This window comes from Callorhinus ursinus, unplaced genomic scaffold (genome assembly GCF_003265705.2).
Source record: "Callorhinus ursinus isolate GAN/ISIS: 27379988/994484 unplaced genomic scaffold, GSC_fseal_2.0 scaffold52, whole genome shotgun sequence".
Lineage (NCBI taxonomy): Eukaryota > Metazoa > Chordata > Mammalia > Carnivora > Otariidae > Callorhinus > Callorhinus ursinus.
Genome location: NW_027397114.1, coordinates 5,084,396 through 5,104,111, shown reverse-complemented (window position 1 = coordinate 5,104,111; position 19,716 = coordinate 5,084,396). Strand labels below are relative to the sequence as shown.

At 61.7% G+C, this 19,716-nt stretch overlaps 1 protein-coding gene across 1 annotated transcript; it reads left to right on the top strand.

Moving 5' to 3' along the window:
- The first annotated feature begins 740 nt into the window (after window positions 1-740).
- Window positions 741-14,977, top strand: XYLT2 (xylosyltransferase 2). Its single transcript, XM_025859357.2, has 11 exons — window positions 741-924; window positions 7,400-7,892; window positions 8,203-8,378; window positions 8,606-8,808; window positions 9,178-9,258; window positions 9,869-10,085; window positions 10,174-10,350; window positions 10,578-10,840; window positions 11,124-11,319; window positions 11,937-12,270; window positions 13,768-14,977. The coding sequence occupies exons 1-11, from the start codon at window positions 790-792 to the stop codon at window positions 14,088-14,090; spliced, it is 2,598 nt and encodes an 865-aa protein (XP_025715142.1). The 5' UTR covers window positions 741-789; the 3' UTR covers window positions 14,091-14,977.
- The last annotated feature ends 4,739 nt before the right edge of the window (window positions 14,978-19,716 follow it).

Here is a 19,716-nt window from a genome sequence, read left to right as displayed (position 1 = left end):
CTCTAAGTGTAGTCCCAGACTAGCAGCATCGGCATCACCTGGGAACTTGTTGAAAATTCTAATTCTCGGGGCGCCACTCCCGACCTACCAAAGCAGAAACTCCGGGGGTGGGGAGCAGCAATTTGTTTTATCAAGTCCTCCTGGTGCTTCCGATGCACCCTAGAATTTGGGAACCACCGCTTGGGGAGAGGCCTTAAGATCCTTAGGCTGAAAAGAGGCGAGAGGAAACGAGGCTTTGTGCGGGGCCTCGGGTGCAAGGCAAGGGGGTTAGCCTTTGCCCTTTTGGTGCGGCCTCCAGGGTTTCTAAGCAGGGGCCTGTCGCACTTACACAATCTCTCCCATCTCGGCGTTTCTGGGAGCTCTAGCATTCTCTGCGCGCCCTGGGCGGAGAGCTAATCAGCATGGGGCTGAGTTGCCCCACCCCCCGTGACACCAGGCGGCGAGCGCGAGGTCGGGCACCCGACCTCTACCCCAGCGGGTACAACGGCCTTGCCGTCCAGGACCAGGTGAGCGCACGCAAGGGCGGGACGCGGACAGAGACAGGACAGGCACCGCCAGGGAGGCGGACCCGGCGCGGCCGGGGCGGGCGAATCTGCGGACCCAGGCTCCGCCCCCGGCCTGCGGGGCGCGGCATCTCGGACGCGTGGGGCCCGCCCCCAGCCCCGCCCCACCCCGGCGCGCGCCCGGCCCGCCTCCTTGGGAGGGGGGAGCCGGCTCGGTCCGCGCCCAGGCGCGCGCCCGCGGCCGGGTTGCAGGGCTGGGCGCGCGCCCCGCGGCCCGGGCAGGAAGATGGTGGCGAGCGCGCGGGTGCAGAAGCTGGTGCGGCGCTACAAGCTGGCGATCGCCACGGCGTTGGCCATCCTGCTGCTGCAGGGCCTGGTGGTGTGGAGCTTCAGCGGCCTGGAGGAGGACGAGCCGGGCGAGGTGCTCCGACGGCCGGGCGGGCGGGCAGGCCGGGCGCGGGGGCGCGCGGGGTCCTGGATGGGCTGCGGGCGGCCCCGGCCGGGGAAGTGGGGCACGGGCCGCGTGCGTGCTGGCGCTGGCGGCCGCCGGGAGCAGGGCGTCGGACCCCTGGCGCCCCTTTCCCAGAAGGGCCCCAGGGACTACGCGCGGGGGCGGTGCGTGACCCGGAGGCCCGGGCCGCGGGCGGGCGGGCGGGCGGGCAGGGGGCCTGGGCGGGAGGAGCGGGTCCTGGTGGGGTGGTCTCCGGCCCGGGGAGCTATGAAGGTCAGGCGCGGGGAGCAGGACCGGGAGGCGGGGCCGGGCCCGAAACTGCTCGGAGGTGGGGAGCCCCAGGCCAAACTTTCTGAAGTTGGGAGGGGGCGGGGGTGTGCGCGTCGTGGGCGGAGGAGCGGGGCCAAGGGACCCCGGGCATCCGCGCCCAGCTGCGCTTGACGGGCAGCCGCCAGTGGAGAAGTGGAGCCCGGGGCTGGAACTCAGGACGGCAACCGAGGGAACAGGGAGTGACCCCGAGGGAGAGGACTGGAGTGTCCCCCAGGCGTGGCTTTCCTAACCTGGGGTCTGAAGAAAGCTGTGGGTCTTCAGGAGGAGATGGCTGGGGGAGGTGAGCTGGTGAGTGGCCTCAGGACATTAGGGAATGGGGGGGAGCCGGGGGGGGGGGGGCCTCTAGCTCTTAGGGAATGGGGACAGCATCAGCTGGTTTAGCAGAGCCTCAGGCCCAGAGCAGGGACAAACCTGTCCAGCTCAGTACCCAGGTCCCTGCCCTGAGAGTGTCACTCACTCTTGGCTGGTTTCCGCTGGAGGCCCTGACACGTCCCCTCCCAGGGTGGTCAGGAAGGGTCCAGTGGGGTCTGGGGCCATCCTGGAAGGTCCAGGAGGTAAGCCAAACCCTGGCCCTAAGCCGTGGGCCAGAGCGCAGGGCTTCTCTGCCCATACCCCCACCCCCTCGGTTCTGGTGCCTCTAGGGCTGGGAGTCCGATGCGCTGCTTGCCATGTCCTCTTGGGCCTTTCCACGTGAAAGTGTGAAGGCCAAGGGAGCCTCCAAGTCCACTTAGCCCTCCTGCATCTGGGCAGTTTGGAAGGCCTGTTGTGGAGACTGGGATAAGAGCTGCCCTTTCCTTTTTGGGGGGAACCAAGAGGCTGGCATGGGGAGGGAGCTGTAACAGAGTCATGTGGGGCCGTAACTCCAAAAGGTGCTGAGTTGGGTCGGGAGGAGGCTGGCTCTGTGACATCCAAAGGGAGTGAGCTTGTTCTGTGTGGACCAGTAAGGAGGAGGGGGGGAAAGAGTGTCTCGGGGTCAGTGTGAGAAGACTGGGCGGATGAGACGTTCTCCAAGGTAGTCAGGGAGCCCTCCGACCCTGAAGTGTGCGAGCAGAGGCCGGTGAGCGCTCTGGGGAGGGCCGTGGCACAGCAGCTGAGGCTTCACAGAAACCAGCGGCCCCCAGTTAATGGCTCTGTGAGTCTCTGAAGAGGCCAAGAGATTGTCCAGGCCTCAAATCCCTGCTGTTGTGCCCACAGCCTGGGGTGGAGAACTGGGGCAGTTAAATAGTTGGGATCCCACCTCCCCACCTCCTCGTCCAGGTTCCTGGCAGAAGCTGATAGGGCTTTACTGGACTGGGACAGGAGAGATCCTCGGTGACCTAAAGGTTGTGCAGTCCAGGCCGCCATTGGTGCTTGGACCCCTTCAGCAGCCCCCTCGCCGGAGCCGGGGGTTGCCAGGCAGCGGGGCATAATGCCTAGGAAGGTGGGCGCCCAAGTCCAACCAGCCCACCTCCCCGTCCCGGGTCCACTTCCGGCACTGCTGCCAAGTGGTGATGAAACCACGGGCGTATCACCTCACCTCCTGCCGAGTCCTCAGTAGTGTACCCCCTCAAGGGGGGCACTCATAGCGTCTCTCTCACTGGGCCATCGTGAAGATTAAGTGAAAATGCTGCCCGTGAAGTATTTGCAGGAGTTCCTGGCACATGCTGTGCGGCCAGGAAATAATATCATCTCAGCCCTGCACACTGGGCGTAGGCATTCATTCATCCAGTCCATCATTCAGTCAGTCAGCAAATGATGGTTAACTTGTACTTCGTAGTAGGCTCTGTGCTAAGACTAGGGATACAGAAATAAAGAAAGTAGACAAGGTCCAGGGGCTGGAGAGCAGACAGTGGGCAGGGAGAGACTGACAGTGGAAAGGAAACTCAGTATCAAGGGGGTTGGTGGAGCTGGGTGGTCGGGGAAGGCTTTGTCAGGAAGTGGCGTGTGCACTGAAGAAGCCAGTCATCCTGGGGAGAAGTGGACAGAGTTTGGGCAGCCTGCAGAGAATGGGCGTGGCTGGGTGTCTTTGAGGAATGGGAAGGAGGGTGTGGCACGTTCTGCCGAAGAAGGTTCAAGAGTTAGTCCAGGGTACATCCCTTTTTTTTTTTTTTAAGATTTTATTTATTTATTTGACAGAGAGAGACACAGCGAGAGAGGGAACACAAGCAGGGGGAGTGGGAGTGGGAGAGGGAGAAGCAGGCTTCCTGCTGAGCAGGGAGCCTGATGTGGGACTCGATCCCAGGACCCTGGGATCATGACCCGAGCCGAAGGCAGATGCTTACCGACTGAGCTACCCAGGCGCCCCCGTCCGGGGTACATCCTAGAGATCCTAGGAAGGGGTTCAGGTGCTGTTGCAAGTGAAGCGGGGGAGGGGAGGGCAGTGGGGTCAGATGTGCATTTCAGATGCACCCTCTGCGCACCTATGGAGGGGCTGGAGTGGAGACCAGGGCTGACCATTAACATCCAAAGAGCCACTTTATGGTTTTAAAAGCTTTCACAAACACGGTCTCACCACTTACTTTAAACACAGTCTGAGATGTCTGAAGGTGGTGGGGTGTGGGGGAAGCGATTCTGTGTTCTCGGGAAGTGGCAGAGGACTTGAATGCCTTCTCAGTGGGGAAGGGGGACCTCAAAGGCCAGAATGCATCCAGGCCAGAGGTCAGAGGGCCAGTCCCCACCCTCAGGAATTAAAGGGCACCCTGACCTCAGGGCTACTGGGGAAAGTCCCCTTGGGGGCACAAGTTTGTGGCCCTGCTGATGCCCCTGTGGACACTGGTGGGAGGGGGCAGAGGTGGGGGCTGACTCTCCACCAGGGACCCCCCCCCCATTCCTCACTGCTGCCTCCAGGTCCCCCAGCTTCCCCTGGGATTGACCTTCTCCGGGTCGGCCGGCTCCCTGCTGCGGTGTAGGGCACCAGCCTGCCCATCCCCTCCCGCATCCTGTCCCCCACCGCAGCCAGCCTGGCTGTGTGCCCCGTGCCCTGCCCTCTTGACCGACTTCCTGACTTGCTGGTACCGGCTTCCACCCCAAGCGCCCACAGCAGCTCCACCATCTCTGTCCACCTAAGCTTGAGGATGTCTTTCTCTGTCCACTGTGTTGCCAGGTCGGACGCCACCAGCTTGACATACACTCAGCTCACCTTTCTTGGGGGCTGCCCAGTCCAGGGCGCCCTCCCCAGTGTGGGTGTAGAGTGAGATCTGCTGCTTCCTCCCACCGTGCCCTCCGTCTTGTAGTGGATGGGCATAGATGCCCTCAACTCTCCTCGGGCACCTCTCAAGAGATCAGAGGGCTGGCTGAGTGGTGTGCACAGAGGGTGTGGGTGCTTAGGTGGAGGAGTGGGCCTCTGGCCCTAAGGTAGCTGTCGGCCTGACGGGGCGGGGGGGCTGCTTCCTGTGCTCTGATGGAGAGGGGAGGGGAGGGCAGGGGCCGGGAAAACTCAACCCAATAGAGTCCGCGGTGTCTAAGGGCTTTGGCACCTCTCCTGACTTCACATTTGACTCTTGCCTAATCCTTTTCCATTGGTAGTAACAGTAATAGAAATAATAATAATGACGATATTAGCATCTATCAAATGCTGAACCCATACCAAGAGCCTTACACTCATTCATTTGTTCATTCAACAAGTATTTATTGCCATTTCTCCCATTGCCAGACATTCTTCTAGGTTCTTGGAATGCATTAGTGAACAAGACAACAAAAGCCGGGTCCTCCTGGACATTACATTCTTGTGAGTGGAGAGACACAGAGTAACACAAAAGAAATAAATACATTCTAGCATGCGAGAAGGAAGCAAGCACTGTGGGGAAAATGATGCGGAGGATGAGGGAAGCTGGAGTTTGCATCCAGTGCGTCAGGGTGGGCCTTGCTGAGAAGGTGCCATCTGAGCAAAGAATTGAAGGGGGCAAGGCATAGCAGTGGGGACATCTGGGGGAGGGCATTCCAGGCACAGGGGACAGTGTGTCGCCCGTGGCCTGGAGGGACACTGAGAAGGCCACTGTGCCTGGAGGAGAGTGAGCATGAGGTTAGCAGCAGATGAGGTCAGAAAGGGAGGGGGGTCAGGAGGGGCGGCTAGACACGGTGCACACAGCCTCTGTGGGTTCTTGGAGGGCCTTCGGGTTTCACCCTCGGAGGGGAGGCCGTGGGTGGTTTGGAGCAGAGGGGTGGTGAGGTATGGCTTGTTTTAATGGGAACACACCGGCTGCTGTGAGGGGAACAGACCATCAGGGAACCAGAGGAGGAGCAGGGGGCCACGGACGCTGGGCAAGGGTGGCCGTGAGAGGTAGTCAGACTCTGGACGTATCGTGACGGTGGCCCCACCAGGGCTTACTGCTAAGGGATCGATGTGGGGCGTGAGGGAAACTAGAGTCAAAGATGACTCCCCAGAGGTTTAGGCCTGAATGACTGGAAGGAGGGGGTCGCCATTAGCAGGACGGGGAGACTGACGTAGGGGCAGGTTGGGGAGGAAGAGGAGGAGCTCGCTTTTGGACTTGTGGGTGCCAGAGGTCTGTCAGGCTCCCGAGGGAGATATCGAGGGGGCAGGCGGGCAGTGAAACACCTGAAGGTTCAGGGAGCAGTCCAGGCCAAAGAGAGAGACACCTGAGAGTGGCTGGAGTTCAGAGGCTGCTCGAGGTCGCCCAGGAAGTGAGGGTGAGGAAGGGCCCCAGGGTGGTCTTGGGAGAAAAAAGAGGGTGGGCCAAGAAGACTGAGAAGGAGCAGCCAGGGAGGCAGTGGAAGCCCCGGGAGGGCAGCTGTGGCCCAGCAGGTCATGCTGTCTGTCGAGAGACCAGGCCAGAAAAGGCCCGTGGCCCGTGGTGGGTGGCCGGGGAGGCCCACAGAGGAGTCCCAGGGGACGGCGAGGGCGTGGCAGATGGCTGGCGGAGACAGCTCCATCCAACACACTAGTTCACACTCCCTCTCCCTGATGCTCACAACTCCTTCCCATTTCATCGCTGAGGGACCTGCTCAAAGAAGGTAGGCAGCCAGGGGAGCGGTCACACGGCGCCTCGTGCTCTTTCCACGCCTCGGCCACCAGACGCGGGCCACGTGTCCTTAGGGTTCCAGCTACTCTGCCGGACTCGGGGACATGGGGCTGGTGTGACAGTCCCTCCTGCGTTCCCCTTAGGGGCAAATGGGACAGTTCGCAGGAGGGGACTTGGAGCTGGCTCTTGAAGGATGGGTGGGATTTGGCCTGGCAGGGCGGGCTGGAGAAGAGGGTGGGTACACATGCCTTTCGGGTGTGACCGGGCCATCTAGGGAAGTGCCTGGTTTGAGAAGAGGCAGGGGAGCCGGGAAGCAGGGTGTGGCAGCCGTGATTTCCCTTCTAGAGAGATCCGGCCGTGAGGAGTGTGAGGAGTGGTCAGGTGCCAGCCTCCAGCTGTGGGTGCCTCAGCCTTCCAGCTGGTGACTGTGCCCTTCCCAGCAGCTGGCCAAGGCTCTCTCCGAGCTGCACAGTTGTCTGAAGCTCTTCCTTCTGTCCCCTCTAACACGGGGGCAGACCTGCTTGGCCGGCTGACGGCTTGGCCTGCCGACCCCTCCGTCGTCTGTGGGTGTCAACCCAGCGCGAGTCATGCGCTCTGACTCTCTTGGTCTTGGTCTTGGCCTCTGCCTCCCAGAGAAGCCCACCAGTATTGGGGTCTCAGGCTTCCCCTCTGTGCTCCCCACCAGGCCAGGCCCCTTTACTCTCAGGACCTCCACACTCCTGCACGGAAGTGCCATGGCTGACAGAACACTTTCCTTCTGTCTCTTCCCAACCAGGCCCCGGTTGGGGGGGGGGGGAGGGGGCAGAATCTTGTGTCCTCTGCAGGGTCTCCATGCCCTTCTTTTGTGACATTCATGTTCGTTATTTGCTGAAAAAGAGAGCGGCGTCTGCTTCCAAAGCACAAGGGGGACGCAGTGCCCTGTGGTGTGAGCACTGGGGATGTGGCTGCAGTGGCCACCAAGGCAGGGTGGCACTTCCTCGGCCGGCTGCTCAGGGAGGCCTCCCTGCGGAAGTGCTCCTTGTGCAGAGTCCCCCGGAGAATGGCGCGCCTCGGGGCGGAGGGTGAGGCAGTGCCTTCGAGGCCTGAGGCCAGCAGGGAGCCAACCAGCAGGAGGAGAGTGACTGTCCCGGTGACCTGTGTCTGACTATCTTTTACAGAAAGGAAGGCAGAGGAAGCCACGGCCGCTGGACCCCGGCGAGGGCTCCAAGGACACGGACAGTTCGGCGGGGCGGCGGGGCAGCGCGGGCAGAAGGCATGGGCGCTGGCGGAGTCGCGCCGAGAGTCCTGGCGTGCCCGTGGCCAAGGTGATACGGGCCGCCACCAGCCGGCACAGAGCCAGCCGCCGCGTCCCGCCGGCCCCAGCCCCGGAGGCCCCGGGCCGCCAGAACCTGAGCGGGGCGGCAGCTGGGGAGGCGCTGGTCGGGGCGGCTGGCTTCCCACCGCATGGAGACACGGGGAGCGTGGAGGGCGCCCCCCAGCCCACGGACAATGGCTTCACCCCCAAGTGTGAGATCGTGGGCAAGGATGCGCTGTCCGCACTGGCCCGGGCCAGCTCCAAGCAGTGCCAGCAGGAGATTGCCAACGTGGTGTGCCTGCACCAGGCCGGGAGCCTCATGCCCGAGGCTGTGCCCCGGCACTGCCAGCTGGCCGGTAAGAGGAGGAGACGGGCGGCGGGCGGAGGGCTGGCAGCCCCGGGGCAGGTGGCGCAGCAGGGCCCTTCACCCCCGTTTCCCAGGGAAGGAAGCTCACGGGGCCCACCTCCCACGGGGCCCACCTCCCTGGCAGGGCCGGTGATAAAGCGCACTGAGCGGCAGCGGCAGAGGCAGAGCCAGGACCTGGGAGCGTCAGGCTCCAAGTCCGAGGTCCTTCCTTTGGAAGGCAGGCGGTCCGTCTTCCTGGCTCACCGCCAGCCTCTGGCCTGGCAAGGGGTCTCACTGATGCCCCTGTTCTCTCCTCTCAGGGAAGATGAGCCCCGGCATCCAGTGGGACGAGGTCCGGGCCCAGCAGCCCGCGGATGGCCCCCCAGTCCGAATTGCCTACATGCTGGTGGTTCATGGCCGTGCCGTCCGCCAGCTGAAGCGTCTCCTCAAGGCTGTCTACCACGAGCAGCATTTCTTTTATATCCATGTAGACAAGGTACTGTTAGGGGGACAACACAGGGATCTGAGCGAGTCGCACCAAGACCCAGCCGGTCACCTATAGCCAAGCTCTCTGATCTGCTCAGGTGGCCCCTGGTTAGGAGCTGGAGCCCTGCCCTGTGGTCTCTCCATTCCATGTCACTTGTCCTAGGGGTGGGGTGGGGAGGTTGTAATGCTTGGGGGGGCACCCTTGCGGCTGCTGAGTCCCCCTTACCTCCCCCGCAGCGCTCCAACTACCTGCACCGTGAGGTGGTGGAGCTGGCACGGCCGTACGAGAACGTGCGGGTGACACCCTGGCGCATGGTCACCATCTGGGGTGGGGCCAGCCTGCTGCGGATGTATCTGCGGAGCATGCAGGACCTGCTGGAGGTGCCCGGCTGGGCCTGGGACTTCTTCATCAACCTCAGTGCCACCGACTACCCGACCAGGTACGGGGTGGTGCTCTGAATCCTTGGTCCTTGGGGTGGGAGGGGCCTGATCCACTCCTTCCCTTCCCCCAGGCCTCATTCTGGTCCCTGGACCACAGCTGTGGGTTAGGGGAGGGGCTGGTGGAAGGTGATGTCAGAATTGAGAGTGACAAGAGACTAGGGAGCAGGCAGAGGCCTGGAGCTGGGGGGCACGGTCAGAGGGCAAGGGGTAGAGGAAAGCTGTGGGTGCCAACCACCGCAGAGCATCATCCAGGGGCAGGGCAGCTCTCTGTGAGGCAGGGAGTGGCAGAGGGTGCCAGGATGGGGAGTGTGGCCTGAGCCCGAGCCAGTCCCCTTAGACACACTGTCTGTGCCCCTTCCCCTCTCCAGGACCAACGAGGAGCTGGTGGCTTTCCTGTCCAAGAACCGGGACAAGAACTTCCTCAAGTCACATGGCCGGGACAACTCCAGGTGAGGGGTTTCATTGCAGCCCCTCCCACACAGGGCCGGGTTGCAGAGCCTCCCAACCACGCCCAGGTTGAAGCATGCTGGTCCCTGGGCGCATGAGAGAAAGCCTGCCCCCTGCCCCCCACGACCCTCATCGTGGCCCATCTGCCCCCCGCCCCCCATGATGCTCATCGTGGCCAGTCTGCCCCCCGCCCCCCATGACGCTCATCGTGGCCAGTCTGCCCCCCGCCCCCCATGACGCTTATCGTGGCCCGTCTGCCCCCCGCGCCCCACAACCCTCATCGTGGCCAGTCTGCCCCCCGCCCCCCATGATGCTCATCGTGGCCAGTCTGCCCCCCGCCCCCCATGACGCTTATCGTGGCCCGTCTGCCCCCCGCGCCCCACAACCCTCATCGTGGCCAGTCTGCCCCCCGCCCCCCATGATGCTCATCGTGGCCAGTCTGCCCCCCGCCCCCCATGACGCTTATCGTGGCCCGTCTGCCCCCCGCGCCCCACAACCCTCATCATGGCCAGTCTGCCCCCCGCCCCCCATGACGCTCATCGTGGCCCGTCTGCCCTCCCCCCCACAACCCTCATTGTGGCCTGTCTGCCCCCCCTGCCACCACCACCACAGGTTCATCAAGAAGCAGGGCCTGGACCGGCTCTTCCACGAGTGCGACTCACACATGTGGCGGCTGGGCGAGCGGCAGATCCCAGCAGGCATCGTGGTGGATGGCGGCTCCGACTGGTTCGTGCTGACGCGCAGCTTTGTGGAGTACGTGGTGTACACGGACGACCCGTTGGTGGCCCAGCTGCGCCAGTTCTACACGTACACGCTGCTCCCCGCCGAGGTGGGTGACCGGGCCCCCCTGCTCCGCGAGGCCAGGGAGGCTGCGGGCCAGGGCGCCCACGGCTCACCCTCCGCCCCGCCCCCCACAGTCCTTCTTCCACACGGTGCTGGAGAACAGCCCGGCCTGCGAGAGCCTGGTGGACAACAACCTGCGGGTCACCAACTGGAACCGCAGGCTGGGCTGCAAGTGCCAGTACAAGCACATTGTGGACTGGTGCGGCTGCTCGCCCAACGACTTCAAGCCGCAGGACTTCTTCCGGCTGCAGGTGCTTCCCGGGACCCCCTGGGCCCAGCCTCCCGCCGGCCTTTCTCTGTGTGCTTTCGCAGGCAGAAAGGATTCAGGCTGAGCCCCCACCAGAGAATCTTGGGGGGAGGGGGCTTCCCCTGTGGCAGTTCTCGGGGCTTCACTGGCAGCAGGGAGGGCCCCCCCAGCCCCAGCCACACCGCCTGAGACCTCCAGGCCCCTTCAGCCCCGTTGCCTCTCCTGCTCCAGCAAGTCTCCAGACCCACCTTCTTCGCCCGGAAGTTTGAGTCGACCGTGAACCAGGAGGTCCTGGAGATCCTGGATGTCCACCTGTATGGCAGCTACCCGCCAGGCACGCCGGCCCTCAAGGCCTATTGGGAGAACGCCTACGACGCAGCCGATGGCCCCAGTGGGCTCAGTGATGTCACACTCACCGCTTACACTGCCTTCGCCCGCCTCAGCCTGCGCCAGGCTGCCACCACGACACCCCCACTGGCCACCCCGCTGTGCAGGTGAGACCTCCTCCTGACCTGTCGCAGGCCCTCCACGTGTGGCGCCCTGTGGGGAGGCCAGTCAGAAAGAGACCGCCCCGGCCCCAGGGAGCCCCCAGTCCGAAGCAGGGGAAAAGGCAAATAAAACAGAGCAAGAGCCCGGCACATAGGTGCTGTGGGTGTGAGATTTGGGGCAAAGGACGCACTTGAGGATGGGATTCCCCAGAGCCCCCCCCCCCGGGACTCCAGGCCAAGTCGGGTATGCTGATGGCATCTCCCTTTCTCCCTGCCGGAACCTTCTTAGGTTTGAGCCCCGGGGCTTGCCGTCCAGCGTGCACCTGTATTTCTATGACGACCATTTCCAGGGCTACCTGGTGACGCAGGCGGTGCAGCGCTCAGCCCAGGGGCCGGCAGAGACGCTTGAGATGTGGCTGATGCCCCAGGGGTCGCTGAAGCTGTTGGGGCGCAGTGACCAGGCCAGCCGGCTCCAGAGTTTGGAGGTGGGACAGGTCCTCCCCTTGCTTTTTCCTGACCCCCAGCAAGACTCAGGGTAGTGGGAAGAGGGGGACAGACACCAAGGGAGGGATAAGGACTGGGTTAGGCCTTTCAGGACTGGCTTCACAGGCTCTTCCTCCCCAGCGACGGGGCCAGTGTCTCCCCGGCAGGCGCACGCTGAGGAGCACCTCCCACGTGGGGTGCACATGCAGTGAGCAGGGAGGAGACTGAAGTTGCTCTACAATGCAAGCCCTGTTTTCTAAACTGCAGTTATTTTCTTCTAGAGGGACTTTGATGTTCCATCAGGCTTTGGAGTGTCGGCTCTTTCTCAGAGGCCATGGCTTCACGTGGCGATGGTCTCTGGGCGGGGCCTCACACCTCGTCTCTGCCTTACTGCCCCCACCACGACAGAGCAGGCCAGAGCAGGAGCCTGGAACAAATCTCAGAGCTGAGAAAGATCTTAGAGAAATCCTAGTTCAAGCCCTTCATTCTGCAAATGGGGAAACTGAGGCCCAGAAAGATAGAGTGACTGGCCCGAGGTCACACAGAGAGTTAGAGGCAGCACCAGAGTAGAGAGGACTTGCCCCGCCAGGCTCTTGCCCAGCTGCCTCCCTCCCTACAGGTCGGCACCGAGTGGGACCCCAAAGAGCGTCTTTTCCGGAACTTTGGGGGGTTGCTGGGGCCACTGGATGAGCCTGTGGCCATGCAGCGCTGGGCCCGGGGCCCCAACCTCACAGCCACCGTGGTGTGGATTGACCCCACCTACGTGGTGGCCACGTCATACGACATCGCGGTAGACGCGGACACCGAGGTCACGCAGTACAAGCCCCCACTGAGCCGGCCCCTGCGGCCAGGGGCCTGGACTGTTCGACTGCTTCAATTCTGGGAACCCCTGGGTGAGACCCGCTTCCTCGTGCTGCCCTTGACCTTCAACCGCAAACTACCTCTCAGGAAAGGTAAGGATCTAGGCCCAGAAGCCAGACAGACTAGGATTCACCAAGCAGTTGACCGGTCCCAAGAGGCTGACCATCAGAGCTGACCCTCAAGGGGAAGGGGCCGGGTTGGGGCCTGGATGGTCTGTCCCTTACTATCCCCACACTGTGGTAGGGTAGTGAGGCAAGCTTTGTGGTCAGGTGGATTTGGCTTTGGAATGTAGCTCTGACACTTTAATTGGGCCTTTCTCCTTGGCAGGTTATTGGCCTTCTGAGCCCCGGTCTTACTACGTGTAAAGTAGTAAGAGAGAGAGAACAATTGGAGGCCTCCAGGGTGTGTGGAACACAAGTCCACTCAAACCAGCTCAAGTAAAATGGGGAAATTATTGGAAGAATGCAGGGCTGTCCCCCAGAACCCAGGAAATTTCTCTGGTCCCCCCGCCCTTGTACCCCGGGAACCAGAGGTGCTTTCTCTATTGTCTCTGTGGGGCCACCTGTCCCCTGTGTGTCAGCCCCAGGCTCTGGCTTCTCAATACATGATACTTGGTCTCTCCGTGCAGTAGAGACTGACCAGGGTCTCTTGGTCTCCAGGTTCCTCATTCTTGGGGCAGTGGATTTGATGGGCCACCCGGTCCACTGTGTGGCTGGGTGGGCAGGATCCCATGGCCCAGCTCACACTTGGCTGAGGCTAAGGGAGCAGGCTCTGAACACAGGCATAGGCTTCAGGTTCCCTCAAGAGGGGCCTGGTACAACTAACCCCTGGGAAATATTAGGGATGAGTATGTGGGTAAACATGGCTTGTATACAGTAGGTGCTCAGTAGGTAGGTGATGTTTCCTTTCTCTGGCTACATCTTATCACAGAGAAGATCAGGAAGTAACCCAGAGAAGGATGGGGTACTAGGGGGGCTGCGGCAGATCCCGAGCAGACAAGCCACACCCCTGCTCCCCAGGGACTCTGAGCCTGATGCCAGGAGATGGGGACAGGTGGAGGCCAGCTCTCCAGCAGGCCAGTATTGGAGCTGAGCCCTGAGGAGCTGGAATTTTATAGACAGAGAGGGCTGTTCTAAGCTGAGGAGACAAACCCCACAGGCACCTGGTGCATGGGGGGAACAGAGGGTCGAGGGGGTAGGAGGTAAGGGGTGGTGGGAAGGACTGGCTAGCAAAGCGCACAGGGCCCCACAGCTGAGGGCCCGAGGGTGGGGCCTCTGATGGCTCTGGGAGCCCCTGGGGGTGGCTGAGAAGGGCCACAGGGACAGAGACCAGACCATTATGGGAAAGTTACGTTGTCTTCCAAAGTGCCTTGATCCCACTGTTCTGAATCCTCAAGGTGGGAATTCAGAGATTACGGTCTTGACTTGATAAAAACGAACAGTTTTACAGGCCCAGAAAGTTCTGTGGATTAGCGCAAGGTCACAGGCCACTCAGCGAGATGTGACTCCCTGGTAGAATGGGGACAGATGCTGGGGTGCCCAGACCCAAATCCCAGAGGCTGGCCTTTACCACCTGTTCTGCACCCCCAGATGATGCCCGCTGGCTGCATGCCGGGCCGCCCCACAACGAGTACATGGAGCAGAGTTTCCAGGGCCTCAGCGGCATCCTGAACCTGCCTCAGCCTGAGCCCGCAGAGGAGGCCGCCCGCCGGCGCGCAGAGCTCACAGGCCCGGCACTTGAGGCCTGGACAGATGGGGAGCTGAGTGGCTTCTGGTCTGTGGCCGGACTGTGCACCATGGGCCCCTCCGCCTGCCCGTCCCTGGAGCTCTGCCGACTGACCAGCTGGAGCTCTGTGTTCCCCGACCCCAAATCAGAGCTGGGGCCCGTCAAAGCGGACGGGCGACTCAGGTAGCAGGGCCCCAGCCAGCGCCTCCGGAGGACCCGGGGAATTGCACCTTACAGACAGCGGAGGGGCGTGCCCTCCCCACAGGCAAGAACCGGAGCCCCACGCAGGCCACCCCTGCTCGCCAGCCCGAGCCCGCGCGGACGGCAGGGAAGGGGGGCGTGGTCCTCCCTGCTAACAGGTCTGCTGGGGACCAGAGGTGGGCAGGAATGTGGGGAGAAGGGCTCCAGCTTCCACGCCCCACTCTTCCTCACTTTCCCTCCTAGGTTTCTTGTTGTTTTGGGGTTTTTTTGTTTGTTTTTAATGGGTGGTAGAAGGAGGAACTGGAAATGAAAACTGTGCAATAGGGCTCAGAGCAGCCCCAGGAAGTGGGCCATGGCTCTGAGGAGCAGGGCCCTGACGAGCCCATCTGCTGTCGCTCCGGAGGGGGCTGGGCCTGCCTCTCTCCCCGGGGCCTCATTCCCCCAGCCTGGGCCTGTGGTGCCTACGGCTGAGGCTCTACGGGGGTGCAGGTGCCGGGCCAGGCTCTCAGGCCCAGAGACCAGGTGATTTGGGGGAGCTCTGCAGAGCTGAACTCTAGCAGGGTAGCCTCTCCTCTTGTAGCCAGGGGGCCGTAGAAGAAACGGGTGGGGCCGGCTCTAGGGCTTTCCAGCATGTCCGGCCTCTCGATGGGCAAGGCAGGGCGTCAGGGCCTGCTGACAAATGCAGAGTCTCCCAGGCACCCAGAACTGCATGCCGGTCCTGGGCTCCCACCCTGGAGGGGCGAACCGTTGCGAGCAGTGTGGGAAGAAGACTCTTGGCAGGGCTCTCCCAAGAACCTAGAGCAGCATTGTGCCTGAAAGCTCCGTGTGAAGTCTGAAATATGCAACAGAAGAAATATATCTCTATCTCTCTAAGTGGAGCCTCTGTGTCTTTCCTCCTGGGTGTCAGGAAGCCGGCGCTGTTGGGCCTTCTCCCCAGTGTCTTCGCCGGTGTTCTCTGGCAGCCCTGAGAAAGTAGAGGTTTCATTTCCCTCGAGTGGGAACGGTTTAGAACCCAAGAACCAGAAAGGATGCAAGAACCCATCTAAAGCAGCTCCCTCTTTTTTTGAGGGCCAGACAGGCCCAGAGAGGCTTGGACAGTTGCTCATTGCCACCCAGGACGCCAGCGCGAGAGCCAGTTCAGTTCTCAAGGGTCCTGACCTGACCCTTCCACGGGATGCTGGCTTCTTTGCCTTTGGCATCACTGGGGAGGGCCCAACCCACAAGCCCTCCTCACTCTCCTGCCCCGCTCTGACGTATGGAGCACCTTCCAGAATGGAGGCAGCCCCAGCCACAGCCTGGTAGTTACCGTTGGAGCTTTAGGGGCAAGAGTAACAGTGGCGTGGGGCCCTGGCCACCACCCTAGGCCCTGGGAGGGCCTGCTGGAAAGGGTTGTGCCACCTTCCTCCTCTGCAGCCCAGGCTCCGTATCAGCCCTTCACACCTTACTTAATGTGGGAGCGAGGGTTTCTCAGGCCTTTAAAATCCTTCCTTGGGCGGGTCACGCCGGCCTGCTCAGCTCCCCTTGGGGAACAAAGGGCTCACGCCTGCCTGGACTGCCACATGTCCAGTTTTCCTACTGGCCGACAGAGGGCGCCCCTGACCACCAGGAAGGGCGGTGGGGTGGTCAGTTCAGCCCGCGGGCGGACCCTATGCAAAGCATCTCATTGAATCCTTATAACCCTGTGGGGCAGGTGCTCCCATGATGGGCACCTGGCACATCAGGAAACAAATGATGAACCTGAAGTCACAGCCCTCAGGTGGCGGCAGCAAGCTCCCGAGGTGGGCAGGGGGTCTGCATGGTGCTCTCACAACTCCCTGCCCTCCTGAGGGCAGGTCACCGGCAAGGAGCTGACAGCACCAACTCCTGGGGAACAGTGCTCGGGTAAGGGGCTAGGATGACATTTTTCTGGCTGCCATTTTTGTCAACCTCTGAAACTACCCCTCCGAGTCACTAGAATTTTGTTTTTTTTTTACATCAACTCTGAGGTCGATAAATAAAAGCTAACCAGGTCCAGCATGTTCCACCCAGGCAGGAATGGTCAGAGCATTCAGACTCTGCTGGCTGAGGACTTGCCGTGCAACTGGCAAGGGTCACCCGCGCTGTCGTTAGGTTAGCACAACAGTTTCCAGAGTCTTCGTTTTTGACGTCAGTGGGGCATGCGCTCTGTTTCAGCTCTGCCACACTCACCCCATCACACCAGGCCCTGGTTACTTATTACTCGTGACCGTGCCCTGCCGTGAACGTTCTGAGTTTACACGTTTAGCCCAGTGGCTGGGCATCCTGAGTGAGGGTTCTGAGTTCATTGGTGTGAGGTGGGAGCCCAGCAAAAGCATGGGTTCAAAGTCCCCCCTCCCGCCCCAGGAGATACTAATTTGCAGGGCAGCTGCACCCTCACTGCTCCAGCAGGCCTGGGTTGACCTCCTGAGTTGGAAGCATTGCAGGACCTGGACCAGGCTCCCGGCTCCAGAACCCGTGGCCGGTTCAGAAGGCAGGTTTGGCTGTGGAGGCCCTCCTCCCCCTGCCTCTCCCCTGTGCAAGCCACAGAGGCCAGAGCGAAGGCAGCTTCTCTGCTGCCTTTCTGGAGGGTTAGCTCAGCCTGGAGGTTTGGGCTCTTTGAGGCTTTGAAATCCTCGCTTGGCTGGGCCCCTGGGGTCAAGATCAGGATTCAGGGCAGGCGGGATGTGGGGTTGGGGTGGGGGTTGGCTGGGGCAGGCTGGACCCCCTAGGCTGCGCAATAATTCTTTTGGAGGGAGGGCAAGAGCCTGGGCAGAGTCTTTTGTATTTTGTGGCCCGCGTGCCTGGTTTCCAGGGCAACCTTGGACACCTCTGTTCCCTTAGAGGCGGGAGCCAAGAGCAGAAGGTAGCCAATTGGCATCTTGAGCCCCGTTACCTGGGCCAATGGGAAGCGGGGCAGAGTCGCTGGGAGGTGATCTGGAAGTGAGAAGTGCAGAGGTGTGCAGAGGTCTGGGCGAGTTGGAGCCCCCTTGGCTGGCCGATGTGTATACCAGAAGCTAAGCCCATTCCCGCCAACCTCTTCTGAAAGTCGTAGAGGGACCTTCATGGCCATCGGGCCCAGAGAGGGGAGTGCCCTCTGTAGGACACGGGATCGTGGCACGGCACCTGCAGGACGAGCAGGGGCAGAAGCCGACAAGCTGGCTCTGAATGCAGTCGCTCCTCTGGGCCAGGGTTCCTGGGTCAGGGGGTGGTCCTGCTGGCTGTCTTCAAGGTGGTTCAAGGCTGATGCCCTGTCTTGGCACCCCTCTGTCACTGCTGTTCTGCGTGCAGGGATCACCGTGGACAGTAGCCTCCTAGCCATAGCTGTGAGTCCCTACTGCTGTCCTGAGTCCCAGGGTTGGATCGGATGTACCCTTGACTCCGCACTGTAGGCCGGAAGCCCAGCCTCTTCATCTATAGGGTCACCTAGAGCAAACCACTTGGGAAGAATTGTGTGTTTGGCTGGGCCCTTGCCTGCCGAGTTCTGGGATGCCACGGTCTGGGAGAGTGGAGAAGGGGCTGAGTCCAGGCCCTGGGGTCCTCCCCGGGCCCCTCAGACCCGTCGCTTCTAAGGGTGCCTAGCCTGCTACAAGTTCCTTCCCCCTCCCCCAAGTTTGTCCCTCTCTAAACTCCTTATACACTTCACTTCCCTGGGCTGAAGGGACAGGAAAAAGCCACACTGCTCTCCTAGGTAAGTCTGCCGCAGGGGGTCAGTGCCACAGCAGAAAGGGAACCGCCCGCACCTCAGTTTCCCCTGCATGTCAGGCTGATGCTAGCTAGACCCGTCGATCCTACCTAACTTTTGGAGTGCGATTCCAACGTGGGGAGCTGAGATGGGCTCATGCATGCCAGGTGCGGGCTGGGCCCTTGACCGTGCATCTGGGGGGAGGGTAGTTTCGCCCCTGGTGTTCATCATGGCCATCCTGCAGGTCCTGCTGTACCAGCGTGAGCCCCCGCGCGGCCAGGCTCCCCGCTCCTGCCCCTTGTTCCAGAGCCCCAGCCAATATGTAAGCACCCCTGCCCAACAACCCTTCGCCTGCTGCCGCCCCCCTTCCCCAACCCCAACCAAAGGGCACCTGCTCTCTGGCCCAGGAAGAGCAACTGTTCAGTAAGGAAAAGGCCTTCAGGACCTACTCTCTGGACTCTGCCCCTTCCAGCCTGGGTTCCCTCGGGGCCAGGGCAGCAGTGTGGAAAGGGTTAATAAGGTCTTTGCCAGCGTCCTGCCTGGTGATTGTTATTGTTAATGGGGACCCGGTGCTGGGAGCTGCTGGTGAGGACAATGGTCTTATCCCAGCTCTCCAAGCGACTGGAGGCTCACCCTCTCCCCGGGGGGAGCCCAGAGCACTGAGCCCAGAGTGAGAGGAGGTGGTGGCTACCATACCGGCAGTCCTCTCCCCAGGGACGGGGCACCACGTGGGAGCCTGGGTACAGCAATCAAAAGGAATTGTCCAACCTGCAACCTCCCCATGCTCTGATTCCCCCCGCCCCCCGCACACACACGCACACAATTCTGGGCACCAGACAGAGGATGGAGAGGTGGGCACAGCAGGAGGAGATTTTCTCTGACTCTCCCCCAAAGGAGCATCAGAGCTGGCTGCCAGACCCTGTGAGAAGCTGGGGCCAGAGAGGAGTGGTACCTCTACACTGAGTGCATCTCAGAAATGCTGAGGAGCCAGCTCTGTGCCTTGGGCTTGCTGGAGAGAACCAAAGGGGATGGGGAGAGCGACACAGGGACAGAAGGGGCTGGGCTCTGCTCTCTTGTTTGCTGACCCTGAATCTGGAGCTTCACTTTGTCATCCTTCATGCTTCCCAGGACCGCCCCCTCCCTGCTTCTGCACCATACGAGGCCCCAGCGAGGTCCAGGCAGTGGAAAGCTGCTGAGATTCCCAGGGGATGCAAGTGAGGGAGGACCCTTGGGGCTGCCACCAGGGAGTCAGTGGAGAGCTGTGTAGTGCGGGCCTGAAGCCAGGCCAGGGGCTTAGGGTGGCCAGGGGGAGGATGGGATGATGCCGAGCGACTTCTGGGAAAGGAGAGCGTGTGGTACCCTAATCTTGGGCTCACCCTGGAGAAGAAGGGCCAGATGGAAGCCGAAGGGTCCAGATGTGTGCCTGCCTCGTCCCCCCGGCTTTTCTTGGTTACAGGGCTATCGCTGAGGGGCGAGGGAGTCTGCGTGGGGCTGCCCCTGTGGCAGCTGGCTCACCTGCCCAGCTAGGGGAATACTGGAAAGAAAGACCAGCAGAAGCAGGTTCACCAGCTGATTGCACAGCGCTTCGGGATCTGGGCCTGCAGAGAGGTGAATGTTCAGCATTCCTAGCCTTGGGTGCCTTGGAGAAGTGAGCCATTTTCATATTACTCTTACACATAATGCCCAGTTAGAGCCCCTCAGACCAGGAGGAAAGGGCCACTGATGGGGAGAGCCCCAGGATTTGAAAGGAAGCCCCACTTCACCTCTTTGGGTGGAGGGAAGGACAGCGGACCCCAGCCCGGGGGGGGCCTGCCCTGGGATTCAGAACAGGCTTCTGTGGAAGGGTTTCCACGGAGCCAACGGCTCTAGGGCTCAACTTGTTTCCAGAAAGGAACATCACTGGAGGAGAGGAGGCACAAAGGCCAAAGCCCGA

Excerpts from the sequence above, each read along its gene's own strand:
- XYLT2 (XM_025859357.2), top strand. The coding sequence starts at position 790 with ATGGTGGCGAGCGCGCGGGTGCAGAAGCTGGTGCGGCGCTACAAGCTG. Across the intron at positions 7,893-8,202 it reads CCGGCACTGCCAGCTGGCCG|GGAAGATGAGCCCCGGCATC; the intron begins GTAAGAGGAGGA and ends CTCTCCTCTCAG. Across the intron at positions 10,841-11,123 it reads CTGGCCACCCCGCTGTGCAG|GTTTGAGCCCCGGGGCTTGC; the intron begins GTGAGACCTCCT and ends GAACCTTCTTAG.